Source organism: Cyanistes caeruleus, chromosome 6 (assembly GCF_971803275.1).
Source record: "Cyanistes caeruleus chromosome 6, bCyaCae1.hap1.1, whole genome shotgun sequence".
Taxonomy (NCBI): Eukaryota; Metazoa; Chordata; class Aves; order Passeriformes; family Paridae; genus Cyanistes; species Cyanistes caeruleus.
The window spans coordinates 30,043,129-30,070,173 of NC_141706.1; the positions used below are offsets into that span (position 1 = coordinate 30,043,129).

A 27,045-nucleotide genomic window follows, 5' to 3' on the forward strand; every position below is an offset into this window, starting at 1 on the left:
AGAACTCTGGAACTACTGCACTGTTGTGGATGTCAAGTAACAATGACTTCCTTTTTTATGTTCAAACTATTCACACATCTTCCTTTTACCACATTCCTTGTCTGCCTGTGACTTTTTAGTCAGGTACATCTTAATGGTGTTCTGTTAAAGCTTTGATAACAAATGTCACTTTCTTGTTGTTTACCCAACATTGTGTTGAAGCAGAAGAATGTGAGATTTTTATTATTTTTATCTCTGCAACTGTGTTGTGTGGGCTTCTGTCTAAAGATTTCCAGTACATTCCTTTCAAGACTGCCCTAATCCAATTCAGTGTCTGGCTATTGTCATCACTTGCTTAGCAGTCAGATGACGGGCATATGCCAAAATCATAATAACTTACCAGATTTCTAAGAAGTATTTCTGGCTGAGCAGGAAAGAAGGTTCTTGCTCTGAGCCCCTTTTTGTTCAGGTGTAACATATTCAGAAAATTGTTTGCTCCTTCCAGGTAGTAATGCTTGTGGAGTGAACAATGGAGGCTGCACTCACCTCTGCTTTGCCAGAGCTTCTGACTTTGTCTGTGCGTGTCCGGATGAACCAGATGGGCGGCCCTGTTCTACAAGTGAGTTTATTGAGTGTCACTTGGGTAGTAGTTTTCAAAGGTGTGCCACTGCTACTGCTTATGCAGTGGCAACCAGAGCAGCTGAGGCTCTCCAGTGTATACAGCTTATGCAGAGTTGAATATTGGAACTAAGGCCAGTGGTTGTGAGCAATAGAGCTTTCTTCTGTCCTTTCTGTTGACAGACTGGGTTTGAGATGGGAAGGCTGCTCATATAAGCTATAGAGAGTTTTGGAAATGGCCTATCAGACTTGTTCATCTGTCCCACAAAGCTGGAGTCCTGCTTATTTTCCTCTGTTGTTCCAGTTCCTGGTGTGGTGCCCCCTGGTCCAGAACCAACCAGTGTAAGTGAGAGAAGTCAAACACCGCCTGGCAGACTAGGTTCTTCAACAACCAAACCTTTCACATCTCTGGAAACAGTGGAAGGAAAGTAAGTGTTCTTGTTCTCATGGAATTGGGGTGTGAAAGTCCCAGCTTTTGCAAGGTGCCACATACAAGCCGCCTCTGGTTGCTGTCATCCAAATATACCTATTCCTAGCCAAAAGAGGAAATTCCAGCTCCAGATTTCACTTTCTTAATGTGTGAAACTATTATGACAAAGGTGCAGAACATTGTTGAAATGGCAAGAAACAGCTGCAGATTCTTTCTGTTTTGTTGAAATGTGTGTGTAGGCTGACTGCGCTGATGTGTTAAAATCCACCTTTAACCCATGTGTCATTAATTTGATTGATTTTTGAATTTCCTAATTTTGAGAACCTATTTCTGAGAAGAGGGCAGAGGAGTCTGTTGCTTCAATTCACTGAAACATCTCAGGCTATACCCACACAGCTGAGGAAATAGTTCTGCCATGGCAAGCGGATAGCTAGCTTGAGGCAGAATAGAATCTTTGCGGCTCTAACATTTAAGTTATGCAGGTAGTTAATAGACTCTTTTCTGCTAATTTCCTACAGCCTGCTATTTATACAGCTGTGATAGATTGACATTTAAGGAAAAAAAAAAAGTAAGAAACACCTAAGCTGCTGGAGGCTGATGGGAGTTTTTTTCCTGGCCAATAACTGGCCATTTCTGAGAATTGACAGTAGTTTTGACCATTGAAAAGTGAGATCAACCTGTGACCAACACTCTTTTAAACCTAAGCCCAGGACTTTTCTTGCTCTCTTGGTTTCCAGTTTTGAAAGGTAACAGAACTCCAGCTGGCTCCTGTCCCCTGCCCAGACCATGTGGCCCGGGCAGGGGCTGAGCTGGGCTGGGCTGGGCCTGCCGAGACTCCCGGGCAGGGGATGGAGCCTGTGGGGGTCCCCCAGGCCAGGGCTGGGCTCTGCTGCAGCCTCAGGGAAGCCTCTGGGGTGGCTGAAGCTTTTCCCAGGGGGTCCCTGGTTCTAGGTGCTGCTGAGCTGAAATCTGACTCCATGAATACCTGCTGCGGCTTGAGCCAGATTTTAACCTTTTCACTACCCAGATGAGACTTGCAGATTTAATCCTTTTTCCAGAGAGAGAAGAGAGAGAGTGATCAACAGATAAAGAACCAACATAAACAATCAAAGCCAGTGAAGAAAGGAATTAAACCTCAGATGGGAAGAGAATAAGGAGATGCCTTAATAAGCTGAAATATTCTTTAGTTAAAGCTACGGAGATGGACAATAATGTTCTGAAAAAAAACAGCTCCTTTAATTCATGAGTATTTCAGGGGGAATTAAGTATTTCAAAATGTAGATCTGAGCAAAGGTAATTGATTGATGAAGCTGAGCAAATAATGAAGTAGTTGTGATCCTATGAAATGGTGGAACAGAATCAGAGAAGTGAGAGTTGCTGAAGACTTTTAGCCCCTAAGAAGAAAAGAAAAAAGTTCTGTTCCCAGAAATGATCACAGAGATAAATAATAGAACCTTTGCCTTTTAATAACTCATCCTTAAAATGACACCCCTTGAATTCATAGCCCATGAACACACCTCAGAGTAGTGTGAAATGAGAGGAGAGGACTGATGGCAGAGTTTTCTGGGTGGCTAGCATCAGAAAAATAGAAAACCATGAGAAAACGGTTTTCTTGTGAAAAACTCTCCATAGAATGACAAAAGAGAACTTCTTTTTTCTCTACAGAGAGTTTTCTGGGTGGCTAGCATCAGAAAAATAGAAAACCATGAGAAAACGGTTTTCTTGTGAAAAACTCTCCATAGAATGACAAAAGAGAACTTCTTTTTTCTCTACAGAGACTGATGAAAAAGCTACTATATAGTTGGGACTGCTTTAATCACCAAATTTTGTCTCTATGTTGTCAATTAGACAAGGGAATGGTTGGGTGGTGGGGAAAAAGAGTTTCTGGAAGTTTTATTCTAGTTTCTTATCCTTGTAGTTTTGTTAATAAACTTTCTTTATTCCTTTTAAGTTTTAAGCCTGTTTCGCCCTTCTCCTAATCCATATCTCACAGCAAGAAAGGAGAAAGTTTTCTAGTGATTTCTTAACTAGTGCTTTAAAACCACGACAGCAGCTCAGCAAAAGAGTGGCTCTATAGTGTGTGGTTGATTTATATACAGAGCAAAACTTGCACTTTGCTGAGTATGACTTACTGAACAGAAATGTCTTAGTGCTGCCTCTGAGACATTTTGATTTTTGCTTCAGCACTGATGCTGCAATTTGTTTCCTGAAAGATATGAGTACACCTGTGTACCTGAGAGGCAAAATTAGAATGAATCTGATACAAAGATACTGCAGACTGATAATTGATATATCCATGCACACCCCCTATATATATGTATGTGGTTTTCCCTTCTCTGGATGCAGAATACTGGAGAAGACCTGTGTTTTTTAGCTGGAAAGGGAAGGGATATCAGTGCTAGCCCATTCCATCCTGTTTTTTGATACTATTGATACTGTTGATTCTACTTTCAGTAAATAACTGTCCTTCTGTCATTCAGCTGTTCTGACAAAGATGCTAGGCAAGGCTTGTGTACTCGTGCCAGTGAGGCAGTGTTGGCCACCATGGGTGAGTTGCTTTTCTTTAACTCTTCTCCACCAGGGTTGTTCCTACAGATGTGCTCAGGGCATTCCAGTCCGTAATGTCTGAAACTGAAATTTCTGGAACTCGGACTTGAATTACTCAAATGCCTCTATAGACATTCATTAACCTAGATGGGGACTTTTTCTAATGACTCTTTGGTCTGAAGAATAGTTCTGTTTTCTTTCATCCTATACCTCATCATTTGGACTTTTCCCATTAATAATACTCTTTTTCACTGTCTCTTTTTTGTGTAGTTGAAGGTGGTTGACTGTGGTAATTGCTTCCCACTGCAGGAATAACCTGTCAGCAAAGAGGTTTAACTCCTCCATTAAAACCCCATTACAAAGATTTTGATGCTCCTTAGTTTGCCAGGGCCTGGGTGGGAGGAAAGTTTACCGTATGTTTGTTTCATATGAAGCCGAACAAAACCCTCTGCTAAACCTTAATGTGTTGACATTTTAGTTTACATACTTCTGTATGGGTAAAACCCCAGCATGAGGCATTGCACCAAGGTCAGTATTATCCAGTGAAATATAAAATGAGTGCATAAATTATCCTTGGTATTCACTTTCAGGAGAAGGACTGCATGTCAGCTACATTATTGGAGGTCTTCTCAGCATCTTGTTTATTTTGCTGCTTATTGCTGCTTTAATTATATATAGGTAAGTGATCTTTTTTTCCCTCTCCTGGCCAATTGTAAACTCTTGGTTTATAGGAGAAGAAAGTCCCTGAAAGGACTAAATCTTTTTTTATTGTCATTTACAGTCCTTATTTTCCTCCATTGGAAGGAGGGAGTGCTTGATAATTTTATTTGCAAGGTTTGAGCCCTGTGCCTCTAGTGTTGGTCATGCAGTTCTACTATTTGAAACCTTATTGGCTAAATTTTCTGCAGAGAGCTTAGGGGTTATAGACAGGGATGTGAGATAATTCACATCTCAGTAAATGTGTGAGCTTGTGTGCTTTCTTCACCATTTACTGCCATAGTAGCTTTTGTGGTTACATGGCAGTGCCTTGATGTACTGGTGACTAGTAAGTGGACTTGTAGCTGACAAGCCAGGTGAAGCCAGGATTTTCTCTTTGAGGGACAGTGGAGCTGGCTGGAGCCATCCACTCACTGAGCACTCAGGAATTTGGTTCCTGGAAGTAGGTTCCCATGACTTTTCTGACATCTCTCTCCCTTTAGGCATAATAAGTCCAAGTTTACGGACCCTGGCTTGGGGAACCTAACCTACAGTAATCCTTCATATCGGACATCTACCCAGGAAGTGAAGATTGAATCAATTCCCAAACCAACCATGTACAACCAGTTGTGCTACAAGAAAGAGGTAAGAGCTGCTTCTAAGGACATGGGAGCCCAGCTCAAGCTGCTGTTGAGTATTACAGTCCTCACTGTGTAGAAAGATTGCAACTTACAAGCATTTACTTCTAGGATGTAGGAGGACAGCTTCAGTGAAGTGTTCAGAGTGCTATGGAGATCAGCCAGCAGCACTTCTTCCCCAGTGAGCTGTAGTGAATTTGACCTGTCTTTAATTCTCTGCTTCTTACCCACTCCCACAGTGTCTTGTATTTCATATGCATTGGGTGTTGGCCCTTGAAAGTACATGAGCCAATTGGAATTGTCTTCCTTGGATACAAGTCCCAGTTAATGATGCTGCACTAAGGTTGCTTTGGACAGTCACCAGGGGAGCAGGCAGCCAGAAGGGGTTTGGTAACAAGAATGTGGCTCCTGGCTGTGCATGGTCTGGAGGGGATTGGATAAGGGAAAAAAATAAAACCCTTACTAAACAGAGTATTTTAGAGGCCCTTCAGAGGTGTGTACTTTGTGCCACATGATGGAGAGAGTTTAATATGATATCTTGCAGTGCTTAGTTTCTCCTCTCTTTTCTCCTCAGAAGCTTTCTTATCACTCAGATAGCTTCTCATCTTCCCTCTTCTGATTTCCGTCCACATCCTCACATCAGGTATCACTACTCTGTGTGTTTGATCCTGCCTCTCTCACTCAAGCTCTGTTGTGTGGCTCAAGTGCTGTCCGTACTAATTGCTCTTTCTTGGTTTCTCCCCCCAGCTTTTATGTCCTTACAGTAGCTCTACTGTCTGTCAGGAACGTATAAGTAATTTTCTGTGGCAGATTCTTTGGTCTGGGCTTTGGCTACTCATAGCCAGTAATATTTTAAAAAAGGCAATTTCTGTTAGGACTATTTATGATTATCTGTTAGATCACTTAGTTCCTCTAGCAGGTATCACAGACTTATGCAGGGAAGAGTTTTCCCTTACTGTTTTTCAAAGGTACCCAATAGATTCCCTGAACCTTCAAGCCATTTTAGCCTTATCTATTAAGGATAAGACAGGATTATTTATCTGGGAACCTAAATCCTTTCCACTTCTCTGTTAATTCCAATGTTCCTTGATATACCCAGATGTATATTTCCCCACCCCCTTCACTTTCTCCTCAGGGATAGATCAGATGCTCCTTATTTGTCAGTGAGCTGAGTTAGATTTCACTACTTTAATCTCAGTGTGGGCCTTTTAGCCTCTGATCATTTTCATTGTTTCCCTATAATCTCCTTACCCTGTGTCGCTGTGAGACTTGGACTCAACAGTGGTATTCCAGCTGTGCTTTGCTGAGAGGTGAATCTAGAATGACTCAGATGTAAAGATTTTCAAACCTAGAATTGATCTCCTGCCTACTTTTACCATGATGTTTTCTGCTTCCCATTTTCTTTGGTGGGGTTTTTTTGCTTCCTTTTTAGGCTCAGTGTTCTTACTCTCTTCTGTCAGGGAATATGTATAGTTGAGTGAGAAGAGCAGCCTCATCCTCATTCCCCTTCCACAAATGAAGAATCATGGAGTTTGGAATGAAAGCCCTTGCAGGGAGGACTCACCTGGGGGTGGTAAAAAACTAAAGGATGCTTAAAATGGGTTCTGTCATTGTGGCAGTTAAAGCCAGTAGCTGTTTACATGGTGGTCCAGCTTTTTGTCTGCTTCACTGTCTTCATTCCAGCTCTGCATTGCTCTTTGCTATGTTTTTCCATAGATGTATTTTTTTCATTCATCTGCCTTCTCCCTAGACTGGGCCTGACCACAGCTACACTAAGGAGAAGATCAAGATTGTGGAGGGAATATGCCTGTTATCCAGTGATGATTCCGAATGGGATGACCTGAAGCAGATTCGGAGCTCCCGCGGAGGGATCCTCCGGGACCACGTCTGCATGAAGACAGATACGGTCTCTATCCAGGCTAGTTCTGGCTCACTGGATGACACCGAAACTGAGCAGCTGCTACAGGAAGAACAGTCTGAATGCAGCAGTGTTAACACAGCAGCAGCCACTCCTGAGCGGCGAGGCTCACTCCCAGACACAGGCTGGAAACACCAACGCAAGCCCTCCACAGAGAGCGAGGTCTAAAGTACATGTGACTTTGGAAACAGTCGTACCTTCCCTACCCTCTGCTCTGCACAAAAAAGACAGGACTCTGCCTGCCTTGCAAGGAAGGGCACAGAGACCAGCCTCTCTTGCAAGGGGCCTGAGACTGGGACTGCCTTTCAGCATGGAGCTTGGGCAGCTGTGTTGTTGTGGTTGGAGAAGGAGGATGGGTGGGTTGATTGGAACCCAGAGACCCTTTTGACTCATTTTCACTGTCTGTGGTTTATTTATATGTTCCCTTTTCCTGGAAGCTGCCACATTAACTTTTGCAGTGACTTGTCTGGCCTGAATCTGGTTCGGAGTCTCTGTTCCCTGGCAACCTGCAAGTCCTGTGCCATCCAGCTCACAGTCAATGCCCATGAAGAGAGCAGAGCTGCCTCATTGCTGGCTCCTGGTCACAGAAGTACCCCTAGTCATTCCAGCACTAGCAGCACTCTTTGAGGCTTTGTGTTGAGGGGTCTCTGATGTAAGAGAGGTCTTGGTAGAGATGGGATATACTTTGGGGCTCAAGAGGACACTGACACAGCATCAGGTCACCTTGTAAAGGCGTAAAGAGGGTAACCATAGTTGCCAAGACTCACTTCGTGAGAACATCACTGCTTACTTTCATATCTGCTACTAAAAACTTTAAGGAATGCTCAGATTGGAGCACTGTGTCTGTTGCTGGCAGTGGACGCTGCTCCTGTTCTCCCCTTTCCTGTTAAAACATGTTTCTACTCTACAAAAACAAGAGTCAGCAAATGGCCCTTTAGGAACTGTTCCGGAGTGTGAGTGCTGGACTTGAGACAAGAAGAGACTGGTATTTTACGTAGCTCTACAGAGCTAATGGGAGGAAATGGATCTCAGCAAGACCTAAATTTTACTGATCTTTGCATAACTGATATATAAAAAAAGAAAAAGAAAATTTGCTAAGTCCCCACAAGTCCCAGTTCTGCAAGGTCCCAATTATTTTGGCCTTTAGGACCTTGGATTACCATAATAAGGGAAAAGAGAATTCCTAGGTCGAGTCTTTCCCAGGAGAATGCTCAGTGCTGACAGTTAGGAACTGCTTTATTACTAGGCTGCACCCATTTGACCTAGAATGAGAGACAATAATCAGGGAGCTGCAAGAGCCATTTGAAGTAGTTGTTTATCAGATAGAATTGCACTTTAAGTTCTTCTGTTACCACTAAATAGCTCTCCTTTCCAAATAATTTTTCCCATCAGCTGCATGAGCTTCAGTTGTTCTCTGACCTCCAAGACTCTTACCCTCTAGGGAATGTCATCCTACCCTTGCAGCCAAAACCCAGCAGCATTTGGAGTTGGGTCTTGCATGCTCCCAAGGACTATTGCCACCTCTTCATATTCTCTTGTCATCTGTTTGTTCAAAAAAAAAAAGAGAAAATATTTCTTGACACTTCTTCAGAAGTGAAATTTATATTAACCCCTCAAATCACATGGTAAAATATTAAGCATTAAGCCAGATTCTTGGAAGCAGAACTTCCCAGTGAAGAATTTCTCATTGAAATCAACAATCACAAAGAATTTCTCACTGAAATCTTTGTAACCTCTTTTATCGCCTGGAAAGAGGTCAAGTACATTCCCACCCGTGGTATAAAGAGAGCAAAACATACACTGGGGTATGGTTCAGAGGTAGGGGGAGGGTACATCTCCCATGCAGTATTTTTTCCAGCTGATTAAAAAGGAGAATCATCCTACTCTGCTCGAACTTTGTTTATGTACTAACAGGCCTGCTACCCCTGTAAAACACAACAGTTGCCAGTGGTTTGCCTGTAGTTTTCACAGCAGAGATATCTTTGTAGACAGGGGAAGGTTGCAGCTTCAACCTGGCTAGGTGGCTTGAGACTCTGTCCCTAACTGCACCATTGGGCTGACTGGTGTATATTCCTGTGGAAAATTAACTGGAGCTAAGGCTTGGATTTCCCTGTCTTAATGTGGGACTCTTCTCTACTCCCAGAGGGATTTATTTTTATTTTTTTAAATTAGATTTTTATTTAATTATTTATTTGACTCCAGCCTTGGAAGCATTGATTTTGTTGGGCAGAGGCACTTTTGGATTGAGGTGTGGACTCGACTGGGAACTGAGAAAGGAGTGCATATCATTGACATGGACCCTGCCCATCTAAGCCACTTCATGCACGGACAACATCAGAGGACTCAAGCATAGGCAGAACAATCAATTTGAGCAGAAACCATATGTAGGGGCAGGGGCATCAGGGCTGGGAGTGGGGAGATTGGGGAGGAAGGCTCTGACTTGTAGGAGAGCAGGGTTTCTTTGGGTTTTGGAATGGGTTGTAGTTTTTTTTTCCCCATAGCTTATGTGACCATGCACCAAAATCCTGAGGTGGGACAGGGGTGAAGGGAAACATCTGCCCAGACCTGTCACTTAAGATTAAATCAGCCTGTCAGAGTAACTGCTGTCCAAGTCTCAAGTGTGGAATGGAAAGGAAAAAAACAGACAGTCTTTTCAACAGCTCATGGTGTTTGTGATCTCCACCTTGATCAATATTCTCTGCTGCTTTAGGAGAGACCCTGCGCACTCCAGCCTAACAGCCATTCATAACTGCTCTCTGCTCCCTTCCTCAAATGATGATGGTGAAAAGGATCAATAAAATGTCAAACAGCCTCCTCTACCAGTGAGGTGGGCAGAAATTTGTGTCTTTTTCCTAGAGACAGCCCCAGTGAGATGCTGCCTTGGGGATGCATCATGGTTCCCCATTCTGGGGAAGAGAAGACCCTCATTGCACTTAGGATGTTAAGAATGTAGAAAGGCTACTGGAGGATGATCTCTTGAGCACTGATTTACTATGTAAAAAGCAAACCTCTCTCCTGTCTGTCCCGAGCTAACGTCAGTGATTTCCGTGTGTTCCTGTGTAATGGTTTTAACGTTACTCACTGGATACATTGGATTTTCTGGAGTTATTTAACCACTGTGTTCAATATTTTAGGGGTCGATGATAATTTAATATAAATTTAGCTTTTCTTAACCACTCTGCCTGGCTTTTGGTTGTGAATCATGCATGCTGTTTGGACTCTCCTCTGAATGAGGGAGTCCCAAACCTCTTCAGACACCCTCAACTTTGCTTCATTTGAGAGGAGGAAGAAGGTAGGAACATATTTGGGTTCTTAGAAACCTGAAACAGTAGTACACACTGTACCCCTATGATTTTGAATCAAGGGCCCAATATCTATACTCACTTTTGCAGATTCCTTCACACATGTATTACCTCTCCCTCTGCCTCACATGGGCACATGGCTTTTTTCCCCCCACTTTAACATGGTAGCAGCAGAAGAGGCTCTTCATTTTGGCATGTATTAGGACTGTAGAAATCTCAAGCCTCTTCTGAGTGGAAAATAAAGCTCTGAGGAAGAGCTGCTTTTTATTTCTGTAGGAGGTTTAGTTCAAGCTTCTGTTGCCTTTTTTGATAACCAAGAGTTTAAATAGTACAAAAGGCTTGAGTAATGAATGAAACATCCACTAATACCTAACACTGCAGTACTGGTGCCAATCTTGTAACACATTCTGTCCCTTTCTGACGAAAGAACCACCTAAAATATTTAAAACAAATGTATTTCTGCTCATTTCACAATTGAAGAATAATGCAGAAGCTATTTCAGCCAGGTCATGAAAAAACTGCCTTACTTTCAAAAAAATGGTGTTTACATGGCATGGTGGGGAGAGAATAGTGTTAAGATAAATTGGACTTGAGTGCATTGCACCTTGCTGTCCCTTGCCTTCTATTCTGATAATTTTTTTTTTCTTCAGTTTTTTTTGAAGTGAAGAAACAATGGAGGGAAAACACACTCTGCTCCAAAAACAGTTCAGAGAATAGGTCAGGGTGGAAAGGACACTGTGAGCCATCTGAGCCAATCTCCCTGATCAAGCAGGGTAACCCCAGAGCACATGGCACAGGGCTGTATCCGGACAGATCCTGTGATCCCCATTGAGGGAGACTCCACAACTTCTCTGGGCCATCTTCCAGTGCACGGTACACAGTAAAGAAATCCCTATTAATGTGGAATTTCCTGTGCATCCGTTTCTACCCGTTTCCTCTTGTTGCTTGCACCACCGACCAGAACCTGGCTCCATCCTCTGACACCTCCCTCAGATACTGATAGACATTGATGAGGTCCCCTCTCAGTCCTTTCTTGAATTGCTGCTTTGCAAACTCACTGACCGTAGGAAAGAGAAGGCCCTCTTCTCTCTAGTAGGCTCTTCCTCAAAGCCGAATCCATCAGCTCCGAGGTGTTTTAGCCCTTTGCCAAAGGGTCCTGCACCCTGACCCGGCTGCCTTAGGATCAGCGCCTGTCGTCAGGCGCTGCTCCGGCCGCAGAGGGCCCGGTAGCCCCCTCCTGCACGCTCCCAGGGGACACGGCGGCGGCCGAGGGAGCGGACGGGCACGTTTCGGTGGTTTCCGAGCGGGGCGCGCCCGGGCCGGGCCGGTGCCGCCGAAGGCCCCGCGGCACCGCCGCCGTCTCGGGAGCGCGCGTGGAGCACGCGCTGCGGCTGCCGGATTCAAACGGGCCAATAAGGGGCGCGGGCTCGAGCGCGGGCGGGGCCGGCAGCGACCAATGGCCGCGGCGGACACTGAGGGGTGCGGGCGGTGCTGGTGATTTCAAACCCCGCCGAGCAGCCGCCGGACCGTCACCAGCCCGACCCGCCGGGCCCAGGTGAGACCCGCTGTCCTTGTCCCTTTCCCGGTGGGCCCCAATTCCTTTCTCGTCCGCTGCCCGCGCCCGTGGGAGAGTGGCTAGGCCTTCCTCCGCCGCCAGGCCCGAGCCTCCCCGTTACTCCCGGGGCCCGTGTGGAGGCGCAGTCCCAGCCGCGCGACATCTTCCCACGGGAAAGGCCCGGGCCCGTGGGCTGCGCCGGCATCGGCCCGCAGAGCCCGGCGGCGTGAAGATTGCGGCTGGTAGCGGCGAGAGGCCGCGGCCTGTACCGCGCCGCGCTGTGCAGGTGCAGCTCGCTCAGGCCGCCCGCTGAGGGGCGATGGGGCCTGTGGGAGCCGCGGGCTCGGCGGCTTCACTACGGTCGCCTCCGTCCGTTGTGGACCTGGGGCTGCTGGTGGGGGCCTTCCGTGGGAGGCGGCCGGGAGAGTGGAGCCGGGGGCTGGCGGTAGAGCTAAGCACCCCTTAAGGGAAAGGCGGACCGGGCGCCTTCTGTCCCCTGAGGCTGCGTGCAGGATCGGTTCTCCCCTCTAGAATGCCCTAAAAACAAAGTTATCTGGGTTGATTTTAGTCTTAAAACCATAGGTGCGAGTTCATCTCTTATTTCTGTAGCTCTGTTGTTGGGTACAAATGTTTAAGATTGCCTGAGCCCCTCACCAGGAGATGCTTCCTGTTGAATCCTCTCTAGCATATACGAGAAAGGGCTCGGTAGAAGTGTCCCGTATTTCTGCACAGACACATTTCCCGCATTTCATTTAGTTTTGTTTCTGAATCAGTCCTGTTCCAAAGGCAGTGGTTTTCAGGATGGTGTACATGAGGGTTTTCCTTCTGAATCTGGCCCTGTCAGTGGGAGACCCGAAGTTTACAGGTCAAAAGACAGGGGCTGAGGAATACTTCTGTGTGCCTTAAGGAAACTAGGATTCTGTTCTAAGAAAAAATAAGTCATATGTGCTACAGTTTTCTAACTGATTTGTGTTTGTTGTGTGTCATCTATCTGACTGTTCTGAGGTTTTTACTTTTTGCTGATTTTAGTATTTGATTTTTGCTGAACTGCAGTGCAGTTCAAGTTGCCTTGTGCAGGTGGAAGGGGATCAGTAGTTGTCAGGATGTTGAGCTACCAGCAATGGGAGCCCTTCCTAATATATTACTTGTGTATCAAAGAAAGTGTTACTATAGGCTTTCAGTGAAACAATTAGTCTGAAACTGTAAAGCTGCTTAGTTCAGAATGCATGGAGTCTTGAATACTGGAGTATTCTAAAAGTCTGCTCGTAAAGGTCTGTTACTAAAACTTTGAGAAAGCTTCACCTCAGAAGGTGGAATGATTGAGTGCAAATTGCCTGGATAGTTTTGACTCTTTGGTGTCCAACATAAGATCAGTTATTTTGCAAAGCTTAGAATTTAATTTGGTTTTCTTGCATTGGCAAGAAAAGGCTTAGCCTTTCTTTAAACTTTGCTGTTTTGGTAGCTTCCTCTCATACTGAACTTAGAGATTCATCACTTGGGTTTTTTTCTACTTCAAGAATTGTGATAGGGCTATGCCTTTTAAGCAACATTGAGAGAGTGATATATCAAAGCAGAATCAGTGGCAAATGGCCTTCAGGTAAAATAGACTGTTTCTGAAAAAATGGTTGCAGATGTATTGAAAGTAATTCTCAAAAACACAATTTTGAGTACATTAACTAGGGGAACTGCTATAGGAAAAATTATGTGACAACTTGACAAAAAGAAATTTGAATTTTAGAAGTATGGGAGTTATTTAGACTGCTTTAGATCTGTATTGATGGAAGGTTTCTCCCTTGATATTCTGATATGAAAAAGGGAATGCATGGTAATGGAATATGATTCCTGGTTCTTGTATACTTACAACTTGTATTTTGTCAGACTTAACTTTCATGCTGGCTCTCATCCTTCCTCTTGTATGGGCCAGTTATGTAAGCTGGGCCTCTGCCTCTGAAAACATGGTCTGCCACAGTGGGTCTGTGCTCTCATACCAGTGTCTGCTAAAACAGAAAGATCTTGTTTCTATTGAATAGTCAATGCAGAAAACATGAATTTCAGTGTAATGTTATAAATTGTTTGACTATGTGTGTTTGGTGATAAATTTACAGCTGAAAAGTATTTGACATGTTGTATGCTCCTTCAGTCAGTCCTTTCTTATATTTGTTTTTTGCTACCCAGTTGTCATCTGCAAAGGCAGCAATTCTGTTTGTCCCTTCTTATACATCACTTACGCACATCTTGAACAGTACATCCAATTAGAAACTGCTCTGAATGTTTTGTGGAGTAGAAGTAACTGTCTTAATTATCTAATCTGGAGAATTTTGTTGTGTAGGATGCATGACTGGAAGGACACTTGAGAGATGTAAATGCTTGCAAACCTTTAATTAAGGTCAGTGTTTATCTGGTTTCCTTTTTCCCATTCCTACCTCTCTTCTGTTCCATGCTACCATCAGCTGTCCTTATATGGTTTGTAAAAGAAATGTATAAACTTTTATTGTTAATTTGTGAACTATTTAATGTAAATTCTTTGTCAGGTCTCTGCCAGAGTAGGATGGCATTAAAGCCATTTGCATCGGAGCAAATGTAGCAGAGTAGTTGGTTCAAAACAGCATAGTCCAGGACTAATATGGTTTTGCTTTGCTGATGCTTTGTTGTAGACTGTTCCCAGTGGTTCATGTTATATGGGTGGAGTTTTGAAGTGACATTGAAAAGTCTTGTACCTTCTTGTTTAAACTAAATATTGCCTTGCATCGGGCAGCATTGCTCTGGCTTGTTTGAATAAAGAGTCTCTTGACCTGAGCACTTGTACATTGTCTGGGGTTGTCTGACAGCTCGATTGCTGCAAATGTCAGACGTTGAAAAGCAGAAGCTGCTGTGCACGTTCGTACCTTACTGTTGGGGGAGTAGAGTGAGGTGGTAGGAAAAGTAACTTGGACAGTTATTCAGTGGAAAGCATGGCTAGTGCGAGCGGTGCCTGGAAGAGGTTTCTTTCTTCAGCTAGCTAAAAAGATGGCTGGAGAAATACAGCCTTGCATCACATGGCTTGATGCTCTTCTGAGAAGGAAGCAAGTGACACCCAGTTTCCACCATACCAGCTTCTTCAGTAGCTATTGTCACTATAGAAAAGGCATCTCAAAATGTCAGACGATGGGCTAGAGAGATTGCTGATGAATCAGCTCCACCAGAGTGCTGTCATTGCACATCTCGCAGCAGCATGAAATGCGGGGATGGTACGGTGCCAGCCTCTTCTTTCGTACCTCCTTCGGAAGGCACTGTTTCTCCTTCCCCACGGCTGGCCTTGTTCCTCCTGTCGGATTTCAGAACCGCTCCCTTCTTCAGTTCGGGATTGCTGGATGATTGGTGGCCTGGGATAATGTCTGCTGCATGCTCGGGTATGACCGCAGCTCCCTCTGTTAGAGTAGTAATTGTTCTGACGGGTATGGGCGTTCGGGGTATGACTCATGAGGACAGCAGGCCTGGCGGGCCAAGCTGGTCACTGGTCGCCGGCCTGGAGGCGCTTTCCTTGCCGAGAGGCGGCACCGCAGCCGCCGCCGGGCAGCGCCCGCTGCCGCTCGCCCGGCCCCGCGGGGGCTGCTCAGCGGCGGCGGGAAGGGAGCGCGATGTGCCCGGGGCCGCCGCGGGGTCAGCGCGGCGGGGCCGGCGCTGCCCTGCCCTGCCCTGCCCGCCTTTGTCTGGCCCCGGCGCGGGCCGGCTCCCGCCCAGGTGCGGCCGCGGCGCCCCGAGCCCCGCCCGCGGCGGGGAGGGGCTCCTCCCGGCCCGCCCGCGGTTCCCGCCCGCTGCCGCCGGGAGCCGGCCCGGAGCTGTCAGGGTGAGTGTCCGGCCAGGCCCGGCCGAGGGGTGGGCGGTGCGCGGCGGCGCTGGCAGGGCTCCGCTCGGCCCGGCCCGGCCCGGCCGTGGGGCGGGGGCGGCGGGCAGAGACAATGCCGGGCGGGCGGGCGGCCTGCTCGCCGTGCCCGGCCGCGGCCTGCGGCCAGACACCCGCGGATCGGGCAGCGTCTCCGGGCTACGGGGACGCATCTGGGGCGGCGGGCAGAAGTGGAGGGAGTGCTCTTCTGGAAGGTGCTGGGGATGGCGGGGCGCTGCTAGTTGAGGAGGGAAGCCGTGCCAGAGGGAGCTTCCCTTGGAGAAGGAGGGAGCTAGTGATGTCTCCGCGGGAGCTTTCCTTCATCAGCAGTTCAGGCCGTCCTTTTAAAGAACATCACATGAACCTTTTCATGCCTGAGCTTTGTAAAACCTCTTGGGGGATGGGGGGGCTTTGCAGCTTAAAAGCACAGTCCCACTGACATCTTTCACTCCCTACTGTCCACCCTTAGAATTATGTCAGTGCATGCTTGTATGCTTGCCCGTGTGTTGCCCTTTTTCCCTTTTGCCCTTCTCGGCTTCTGGCTTCACTCCAGGCTTACCCATGCAGTTACAAATTGCTTCTCGTCTTAGCTGTAACAGAAGGTCCGTTTATTTTGCATTCTTTCACTTTCAGATGAATGGAAAAGAACGGCCCTGGTTACTTTCAGAGTATTGTGTATTATACGTATATATGTATTAAAATGTATTTTTCCAGAGAAATAAAGTATTTATATATCTTACCTATAACTTGTCATTTGTGCTATTAAAATTTTCAAAAGGTGAGTTAGGACATACAAGTTAGAGTGGGCAAGAGAGAATTTAATGCTGCTTGTTCTTGAATGCCATTGCATTGCTGCTGAAGCAGTAGCTTCCATTTAGCATACATTTCTCCTTTTTGTTATTCTGAGGTTTTTCTATTTTTTCATCGAGTGTCTGTGTATCTTGCAACTTGTAATTCATCTACCAATTGAAAATGCTAGCCTTTAAAATTCTATAATTTTTTAATTGCCTACTGTCTTGTGATTGCTTCAGCCTTCAACTTTTTTTCTGAGCTACTTTATATTGTAGGGGAAGGTTTGGCTGGCAAATGCAAAAAAAACAACTGTTTTGGGCTAAACTTCTAAGAAAGTGAAACTTCATAATTTCAGAGCCAAAGAGCAAATGTGACCCAAAACTGCCATCAAACAAACAAACAAACAGCTAATTCTTTGTGCTGGGAAAACGGTGGCTGCACTAACAGAGATCTGTCTGCCGAGAAGTATAGTTTTATCTGAGATGTGTCATCCAGCTATGTACACTCCAAATTTGTGGCCTGCTGTATAGGAATATTTCAAACAGATTTTTTCCTTTAAAAATACCGGTCTTGATTTCTCAGAACTTATTCTTGAATAACATTTTTGAGAATCTTTCAAATTATGAAAATATTTGATTATATTCTTGTGCAACAGTAATATTCAATATGTGAAAGCGAGTAGGGAGAAGTAGACAATCAGTATCAGTAAACCACTGGTTTTGTTTAGCATAAAATGGCTTCCTAGCTTGCCATTGTACATCTTCTATAGAAGATGGTCTGGAAGCTGACACTTCACAATAAAATACATTGATAGGCGATCATTGTATGCTTCAGAAGAAATCACATTTTAGAATGTTAATGATGTAAAGACTTTTCTTTAGGAGTACCCCATACTATAAGCTATGATGTTAATGCAGTTCAGCTCTCCAAATTGTGGCAGGAAAAGCATTTATTTAGAAATTGAGTAGGAGCTGTTCCAGTGTAGTGCATGGTGAATCCAAACTTTGATGTTTTGATACTTTCTCATAATCTTTTAATGTGCTGATACATTTATATCCCAAACTTACGTATATTAATTTGGGAACTCTCACTTTTACGTTTGAAATTGTTGCTTTTGTGCTGCCTTGTAAGCGCTTTCTACTCTTGCTGCGTTTTGCGTGATCTCCCTTCAAAAGATCCTGTTCTTCTCTTGATGGTCTTCATTTTCTCACTGTTCTGTAATACAAACTTGCCCTGCCAAGAACTGTCAGGAAAGATTTGTTGTTCATCTCCACTACAGATTTCTCGGATGGCTTGCTTTTGGAAATGTTGCATTGACCACTTTTATGACAAATGTCTCACACAAAACTTAATTTGGCAGTTCTGTTGTTTCAGAGGTCTCGTTTTCTGGATTTTACCATGAATGTTGTCACTGAAAGACTTAATTCTGTTTGTTCCAAGTTGTGGCAACAAAAAAAATCTAAGTAGGTCAAACACTTCATTGCTGGAAATTCACTAGTAATAACAGAATTTAGCTGTGTTATCGTATAATGAGGCCACTTGCTATTTGGATGTTGAGAAGTAATGACTTGAGGTTTACATGTCTTTGCAAAGCAGCTTTTAAGAAAAACCTTTTTGTCAAATGTGGGATACTCTATGATCACACAGAACCCAGTGACTTAACTGAAAAGAGAAACAAGTCTTTTATTCTGCTAAATGTAAGATGCAGACAGTACAAAATCTTGGCATTAGGACAGACACGAGCAGAGATGAAGCTAGAAAGACTGGATGTTCAAGAAGGAGCTTTCCCTCTGTGACTGTGGAATACTTTCTGAGAAATTATCTGTTCTAAAGGGATTTGTAAATTACTGGGGGGAGTATAATTTTATCACTATTTTTAGATGCTAGATTCAGTGCAACTTAACCCATTTTGTAATTGAAGTATTGATTGTAGATGTTAATGACTAAAAATAGTGGGGGAACTGGGTTGACCAGGCTGAAAATAATAGTTGAAACATTGTTTGATGGTTGTTCAACTCCCTTCTCTATGTCTTATCATATGTGATCCCCCCAAGTACATTGTGATGTGGGAAAGGAAATTCTAGATTCTGTAGTGTATCACTAGTGCACAAGCAAGAGGTTGTACTTTGTGGCAGCGAACTGTTGTATATGTGTGAGGATAAAAGTAATTGTAAATCAGTATCAGTCTCGTAATGGACAAGTCTTTTTAATAGAGTTGCTATCGACTTTGGGGTTTGAACTGTATTGAGGTTTGTAGTACTTGATTGAGGACTGTCCTACAGTAAGACTTCTTTCCTTGGCAGAACAGATCTCTGGAAAGAAATAAATGTTTCTTTTTATTGTTGAAGCAGGAAGTTCATGCGTTTGTCAGTTTTGTAAAAAAACAGAGCATAGATGTCTAGTACAGGTGCCATTTTATCCTGTTGTTTCTGTTGCTGGCAGATGTGTTCATCCTTTCTTCCGTTTTTGTTCAGAATAACTTTTGTCCTTGTATTGGTTCCTTATATGTTCTTCAACAAAAAAGTATAAAGAGGCAATAGCTTGAATTAGTTCCAAGTTTCTGATTAAGAATCAGAGCTACCTAATTTTCTATAAAGTTTACTCTGCTTGTTCTTTGAGAAGGTGTGTGACTTTGGGAAGAGACCGCATCTATTTATGTTGTCTGCATCCACACTGAGGAAGTACTCCATTATTTCTATATTGGTGCATTGAAATGAAGATATTTTTAATGCAAGCTGAGTTTATACTGGCAAAGCTGTCTTTGCTGATGGCATTTGGCTGCAGAACTAACTTGATGGATGGGGAATGTTAGTGCTGGAAATGGTGTTCACTATAGGGCATGCCTGCATCCATTGCTAGGTGGGCTGTTTGGAAGGCTTTTAATGTAAATTCAGTCTCATTTCTTGCTTTTGAACAGAAGTCATCACCTTCATAGAGATAGATATGTTTTACCCCCACTTCTGTGTTTGCCATAAGCATCTTGCTTTTGGGTGTGGGGTGGTGCTTTTTGTGTTGTTTCAGTGTGCGTGTTTGTTTTTTGGTGGGTTTAGGTTTTTTTGTTTGATAAGTTTTTTTAAAAGGTAAAGTGCATTGAGTTTGAATCAGGAGTCTGTTGGTTTCTATTTTACTTTGAACTCTCTCAGTAGTCTGAAGGACAGGTAAGAGAACAAATGAGAGGTTGGGGCAGAGAAAACATAAACATGAGTTTAAACAGATGAAGCAGATCCCTTGCAAAAGGTTGATGGAGTTTGGATGCAGTAACTCACTTGCCCTTTTGACCTTGTATGTTTGTTTGGGATTGGTATGGCCTTTGAGTTCTGTTCTCATTGTAACTTTTAATTTGGAGTACCCTTTTTGGCAGTTCCTGATACAGAGGAATGCTGTGACTTGGGAGGGGGGATGTTTTTTAGTGTGTTGAACATTAAAAAAGATAGTGAAACAGAATTAACAGTTCAGTGGCATGGGTTTTAGGTAGCCTCACTTCTGAGTACTTTGCTTCTTACATAATGAGCAGATTCTTTCATTCTCAGTGGTTTACAGTTCTTTGGCCCTCCCCAAAAGTATTTTTTTTTTCTTTAGAGGCACACTTGATACTACTGTGTGATATCAAGAAAAAATAGCCATATTGTTGTTTGTTTTGATGGGAAATGAGAAGGACAAACCATAATAACACTTGGATACACTTGTTTATGTATGTAGTCAACTTGTCTTCTGACGTTGGGCAAATTAATAGTTTATGCAATTATAGTGAGAACAGTATTAACATCCATAGGAACTTCTAAATATCTAAGGCAAGCTCAGTGCAATTTGCTGTGGGGCTGTGTCTTTTGGTTACAGGTAGGAGTTTTGGAGTTCTTTGTGTTTCTTATGGTTTTTCTTTTTTAATTATTGTGAGGTTGGGTTGTTACTTCAGTATCTTCTAACTTAACCAGGAAGGAATAAAAAAGATTGTTTTTACTGTATGCTGTTGCTAGCCTAATTTTGCTGTTGAGTTAGCTGTATGTGTGGCTGACAGAAGGCTTTGAAGAGCTTACTTATATTAATTTATATGAGTGAAAATACACCCCTAATTCAAGGGATTAGTGTTCTGTAGAGAACCTCTGAGTATTAGATGAAATATTTTGTAGGCTAAAGTATACAGCTTTGCTGGCATAGGCTGAATTTCTGTTAGGAGCATTCTGCTAGTGTTGTGTACTTATGTAGTGATAAATTGTTGTGTATGGCCAGGTTATAGAGTTTTTGGCTTGGTCTGTGAATTCAGACTGCTGTGTTGTAATGTGTTACTCCCTCTCTGGTTTGATTTTGTGCTTATAAATATCACTGGGAGCCCTTTCTACTGCTGCTGCTATTTTCATTTTGCTGATCTCTCTGCATGAGACATGTTCTCTCATTATTTTCTGAGCAGTCAGGTTAGTTGTACAACAAGTAGGAGATGAGCATTGAGCCTGAGATCTTATCTGTCATACCCTAATAGTCAGTGTTGTTGTTGTTGTTTTAATCTAAAGGAAAGGGAGAAGGGAGAAACCACTAAAACTTGTATGACTAAGGATTTGAGCCCTATTCTTGGCAAGAAATTGATCTCTTGTTGACAGTTGCTGACGCTGGCTACATTAGAATTAGGGCAAAAAAGGGTTTTGTTCTTCTCGGTAGCTTCGTTTCAGTTGTGCTGTTTGTAAAGTTGTTAAAATAACTGTGCTTACACTTGTATCAGATTATTTTTTGACACTGATTCATGCCACCTGTTGCTAAAAGCATCTCAGTAAGTGATGATGGGAACTCATTTTGGTTTACTGCCTTAGCTGTAATGCATTCTTCCTCAAACTTAGGTGAGGTTATATTCCACTTTTCAGTAAGCCTTTTCAGCTTACTAAAAGTTTCACTGATGGAAACTTGTAGTGTCAGAAATACTACAAACTGCACTGCTCTCTAATCTTTAATGACTATTGGTAACTTTCTAGAGCTAAAAAATAGTGGTCTGCTCTGTAAAGTGTGCATCTAAATATAATTACAACTTTGGATTGCATATTAGCAGTGGGATTTGCTACCAAACTGCGGTGTTTTTGAGAGGAGGGTTGAGGGTTAGTTGGTTAGTTTTGGTTTGTTTCTGTGGGGTTTTTTGTTTAGTTTTGGGTTTGGTGGGGTTTTATTTATTTGGGTTTTTTGTTCTATGTTTTTGTATTTTTAGGTATAAGTATACACCCAATATGTATTTTTTTTGTTTTCTAACTTGTCCTTATCTCTACAGAAATTACTGTACTTACACAGAGAGCCTGATTTACAATGGGGGACGACAGTGAGTGGATGAAACTGCCTATTGATCAAAAATGTGAACATAAGGTAGGCAATCTTGAATTTGGCTTGCTGTATATCTGCTCATGGTGATTCTGTAGTGCTTCTGTATCTAAATACACTGTAATTGGGTAATCTTGACAGCTGCATGGTGTGAGTACTAACAGATCTGAAAGTGCATCAGCTCTATCCAGCCTAGAGTCTGGATAACCTCTATTAAGCAGATTTTAGTAGTGTTATATGGCGTAAGCTTGTGCGCTGAAAGATCAGTACAGTCATTCACGTGGAAAAATGAGTCATCTGTAGCTGAAACTATTGTTTGGCTCCCACCTCCTCATTGGTGATTGCTAGAACTTATGAAGAGCAGGGGGAAGACTGGCATCTCTCTATCCAAATCATTCTTGGCAGGAGAAAAACAAGTATTTTGACAAGTATTTTGTCCTAATGCATGTTATATATAGACATTGAAGAGAAATCTGCATGTGCCAGCTTGTTGAGCATACTTTCAGATATGATGAAGAGCTTTGTGAGATTGGTGAGTTAAGGTTGTAGTATCACAACATTTAAATGTCCACTTTCTGCTTCCAGCTATGGAAAGCCAGATTAAACGGTTATGAAGAAGCCCTTAAGCTCTTCCAGAAGATAGATGATGAAAAGAGTCCTGAATGGTCCAAGTATCTTGGATTGATAAAGAAGTTTGTGACCGATTCCAATGCAGTGGCTCAGCTGAAAGGACTGGAAGCAGCGCTTGCTTATGTTGAAAATGCTCATGTAGCTGGGAAGTAAGTAGCCTTTTCTTGCTACTCTTAGGCTTAGGACAGTTTTATGTGCCTCTCTGAGAAAGGCTGCAACTGCAGGTAAATTGTGCAGTGGCTACTAACAATTTTGATCTCCCTTGTTAGGAGCAGAACTTGCTTTCTAATCCAGAGATCTTGCTGAATGGCAGGCTTTCCTTGTGGATGCCCTCCATGTGCCACAAATGTATTTATCACAAATTGCTTCCAGTATTCTAAAAAAACTATTGAAGGCACTAGTAAAAATTTCTGAAATGGCAAAAATAGTAAATCACTAATGTGGTGGTCTAAATGCTGTGAGCTGGAATCTCTGTTCTTGTTTGATGGAAACAGTCTTATCAGTACAGAAGGGAGTCTTTTTTTCAGGGGGATATTTGTTTAATTCATACACGAAATAAAATATAGTTATGAGACATTCCATCCAGCATAACCAATATGAATCTTCATACCTGCCAATTTCTTTACTGGATGTGTTTTAGTACTTCTTTGTTGTCTAGCCAATGAAATAGGCCATACTGCTGAGGGTGAAGTGAAAGCATGTAACAGGCCAGGTTAGTGCTTTGGTCCACTGACTTTGTGACCTGATGAAATGAATAAAGGTCTTAAATAAACAAACCCAAAGCTTTGTTTGAAAATCTAACAACCTTGTACACAACTTGATCTAAAAATGGTGTCAATGACTTAGTTTATGTGACGTTCAGAAGTACATGTGAAGCACTGTGCTGGGATTATGTACTGATACAGTTAACATATTGCAACATACATAATTTCTTGGCATGGCATTTGTGAACCTCAACTAGAGAATGTTAATACACTCTTGAGAATGTCTGCTATTCACTGGTATACGCTAGTATTAGAATCATATTAACTATGGTATGTGTTCTTTAATAAAACTAGATGAAAAATTATCCCTTAAGAAAGTTTATTTCCTTTAAGGTTATCTTAGGATGTAGACCCTTTTATGTGAAGGCTTGTTGGGTTTTAATACGGATTTGGTGCTTGTGTGTTTTTTCCTGTGGATAATGATGTAGAACACTTAATTCACATAAATGTTCCAAAAGTAATACTCTCTCATCTTTCAGGACAACAGGAGAAGTAGCATCTGGAGTTGTAAATAAAGTGTTCAATCAGCCAAAGGCCAGAGCAAAAGAGTTGGGTGAAGATATATGTCTAATGTATATAGAAATTGAGAAAGGAGAGGCAGTACAAGAAGAATTATTAAAGGGTCTGGACAACAAAAACCCCAAAATCATAGTAGCATGTATTGAGACACTGAGGAAAGCACTAAGGTAAGCTTTTAGTTCATAGTGTTTTTTGTGGTTTTCTTTGCTTTTTCCTCACCCCAGCAATATGTGGAGCCTAATTTTATTGCTTAAGTCTTCAGTAGGCCCTTGCTATTGTTGAGTACAACACGTCTTTCCTGAACTGGTATTTTTTTACAGCAACAGTTGACAACACCATGAGATCAGTTAGATGTGAGGGTTGTCTGTGTTGTGTAAGCCTCATCTGGATCTCTTTCATTCATGGTAACTGTTTACCAAACTTCCATTTTCCCAGCCTCTGAGAGAAGGGCAATGTTAGTGTGTGTTGTTCCAGACTGTGTAGCTTCTCTTCTGAATATCTGTAATAACCTCAGTGATGTAAAAACTAAAATGTAGTTTGGTTTTTTTTGTTGTTTTTTTTTTAAACCACTGTTTTCCTCACTGATGTGAGCATTTTAAATTGGGTATGCAGTGTGTGTTTTTAGAAGAAAGAAAAAAGACCAAGCCTATTGCACAGTAAGCTTCTATTGTCCATATAATAATTTCTTTATTGGAGAACTGCTAGTGCTCCCTAAAAATCAAATCCAGTTTAAGATGATGTAGTAGGCTTCAGTATTAGATTAGTTTTTGGTTCTACATCAAGTTTGTTTGCTGCCTTTGAGTGAAAAATACTGGGGCTTTATGAAGTTATTATACTTAGTGTATATATAATTTACTGACCATTAGGGTTTGTTTTAAAAGAAAGAGAAAATTTTGGAATTAATGGACAGAACACTTCTTTCTGAGTAAAGCAGCTCATGTGAAAACTATATAATGTATCTGGAGAGTGCCTTGTTATATATCATTGAGAACTTTCTGATGCTTACATAGAGATGATCCTTGTTAAACTGATTGTTTCAGGCTTCAGTCATGTCAGTATAAAGCTTTGGGCTTAACACATTACCTATGCTTCTTCTAAGTGAAACTACTGTCTTATATTTAAGAATATATTTCAGCTACTTTAAATTGCTTATCTGGTTAAATGTCCTTTTAACAGTGCAGTGTAATTAGAAACCTGCATAACCTTTCTCAATATCTTTCAACTAACAACTTCTGTAAAATGTGCCACATATATTTTTTTCCTTACATGCAGAATTTTATTATCTTTGTGATGTTAAAATCAAATACTCTTGTGCAGCCCTCTTGGCTTAAACTCCATCTTCTGATTCTGAGCTCTGTTGCTACTTAAATTTTTCTTCTGCTTTGGTAGGCTTTCTGCACAGATAAAAAAAATTTATCTGTGTTGTACCTAGGTAGGAAGGTTGAATGCATAACTAGTTTAATTTCTGGTATTTTCTGTCTTATGCTAAGGTTTCTGTTCTTGCTTATTATATAAATTAGATTATATGAATTAGATACAAATAAGTTTGCACAGGCATTTCTCCCAATATGCTCTCTTTTTGAGTCATGATGGAAAATTGAATTCTTGGGCAACTCATTTGTTCACTTATTTAAATCTTGCTACTTCCAAGACCTCTTTTGAAGGTCTTTATACTTAGTATATTTTGAAGTTGATGTAGAAATAAAATGATGTGCACTAGAATTTCTAGAAAGTGAGACATATAGATTTTAGTTCTTGAGCAGCCTTTTTTGCTAGCTTTTTTATGTGGAACTTGAATTGGAGGGAACCATAAGAAAATTTATGATTGGTAGAAAGCTTAATGCAGAATTAAGAAATGTTTCTGAATAAAAAAAAAATACTGCTTTTGAGGTGCTTTATATATGATGCCTTAGTAACTACAGCATTTAACTTTGAGGTTGAAAAGCAAGTTCTTGTTTTCTCATTAGTCACTGATTGAAATAGGAAGTTTTGTGTATTAAGTGCAACAACATGTAGAGTCTTCTGTTAAGGAAGGATGACTGGCTGGGGAAACTTGTTTTATGTGCTCCTTCAGTGGCACATATTTCAGCACATATGTTTCCTGTGAAGATGACCCAAGCTCACTTTAATTATCTGGTCCAACAAGTGGAAAACTGACTAATGCTTTTACTGCAGTTTGCTTCCAAGGATAGACAAAGGAGAGTCTATTCTGATTTAAAAAAAAAAAAAAAAAAAAAAAAAAGTAGGTCATACAAATTTTGGTCTAAGGACAACTTCTTTCTTCTCTCATCTTTTTTTCCCCCCTTGGCAAGGGAGCTGATTTAAACACTGGATTGGATTAAATGCTTTGAAGTAATTTGAGAGGCCTGATTTTGTAATTCCTAGATGGGTGTGGAGGTTAATTTTGATAGGGCATATATTCTTTAAATTTTACAGTAGCATCTCAAAATAATATCTAGCATAATGGTTTGAGTAACTGACAAAGTCGCTAAATGTGCACTTGGAAGACTTTCATAGACTGTTTTTTTAAAAATTACTTGTTATTTGTGGATCACTCCCTGTTCATGGGCACTGATGCTATTCTGTGTGTTTAACTTCCAGTGAATTTGGTTCGAAGATAATCTCACTGAAGCCAATCATCAAAGTATTGCCAAAACTTTTTGAATCTCGGGAAAAGGCTGTTCGAGACGAAGCCAAGCTCCTTGCTGTGGAGATCTACCGTTGGATAAGGGATGCTTTGAGACCTCCATTGCAAAATATAAATTCTGTTCAGGTAGGCAGGAAGTATTTCTGTATCCAAACATTTAATGCTCGTCCTCCCTGATTCTGTGATGTTGGGCATTCTTAAAGCCAAAACTGGAATATTTTTTTAGCTCCATTTAACTTTACCTGAAACGTTGGTCACTCCTAGTCATTTGTAAGGAAATCATAACAATGTTTGATTGCTCTGAACATACATGAAGTTGTGGGGTGAAGCCTCATATTGAAACTGAGGATGGCAATTGGGCAGTAGAATGTAGCAGAATGATTGCCTTTACAAAAGACCCTTGCACTGAGAGTGTTCAAGTCAATAATTTTCTTCTTCAGTTTTCTTTTTTCCTGAAGTTTTTTCCTCTGTGCATCCCTTCATACTTACTCTGATGATACTCAGGATGTGAGTTCTTCCCTTCAGGAAGTGGCATTGCATTATGATAGATAGAATGTTTCATCATTTTAAAACTTTATAAATTATGCATCCTTTCCTCCTACCCACTTGAGTTAATTATTTTCAGGTGGAAAGAAGTAGCTTGCTTTAAAAGGGCATGGTTAACAAAAAAACCTGTTTCATCAACTGTAGCTTAGCATGTTTGTTTCATCTTAGTTTTAGTGTGTAACAATAGCAGGACTGTAAAGGGAAGCTTCCCTTCATGCTCAGCCATTTTTATTTCAAAGTGTCTACAGAGGGGCCACAGCATTCTGACTGTTTTTCTATTTGTTCTTATGTAATTGCTTTGCCATAACAT

General features: G+C 42.1%; 2 protein-coding genes across 32 annotated transcripts in view; both read left to right on the forward strand.

The window, feature by feature from the left end:
* The window catches only part of LRP4 (LDL receptor related protein 4), an 84,472-nt gene extending 74,470 nt beyond the window's left edge, over positions 1-10,002 (forward strand). The window contains exons 33-38 of the mRNA XM_086895153.1: positions 485-598; positions 902-1,025; positions 3,508-3,575; positions 4,165-4,252; positions 4,774-4,915; positions 6,659-10,002. Of these exons, the coding sequence (XP_086751279.1) occupies positions 485-598; positions 902-1,025; positions 3,508-3,575; positions 4,165-4,252; positions 4,774-4,915; positions 6,659-6,994 (872 nt within the window). The 3' untranslated portion in view covers positions 6,995-10,002. The remainder of the gene's footprint in view (positions 1-484; positions 599-901; positions 1,026-3,507; positions 3,576-4,164; positions 4,253-4,773; positions 4,916-6,658) is intronic.
* A 1,367-nt stretch (positions 10,003-11,369) lies between these two features.
* CKAP5 (cytoskeleton associated protein 5) overlaps positions 11,370-27,045 on the forward strand; it is a 53,475-nt gene continuing 37,799 nt past the window's right edge. For 15 of the 31 annotated variants that reach the window (XM_086893533.1, XM_086893537.1, XM_086893553.1 and 12 more), the window contains exons 1-5: positions 11,378-11,683; positions 21,583-21,674; positions 22,215-22,408; positions 23,503-23,709; positions 26,144-26,315. In XM_086893533.1, coding sequence (XP_086749659.1) covers positions 21,618-21,674; positions 22,215-22,408; positions 23,503-23,709; positions 26,144-26,315 — 630 coding nt within the window. In that variant the 5' untranslated portion in view covers positions 11,378-11,683; positions 21,583-21,617. Of the gene's footprint in view, positions 11,684-14,012; positions 14,070-14,758; positions 15,073-15,426; positions 15,510-21,582; positions 21,675-22,214; positions 22,409-23,502; positions 23,710-26,143; positions 26,316-27,045 lie in introns of those variants that run through there. The other 16 variants (XM_086893534.1, XM_086893539.1, XM_086893542.1 and 13 more) reach the window with 9 other exon arrangements.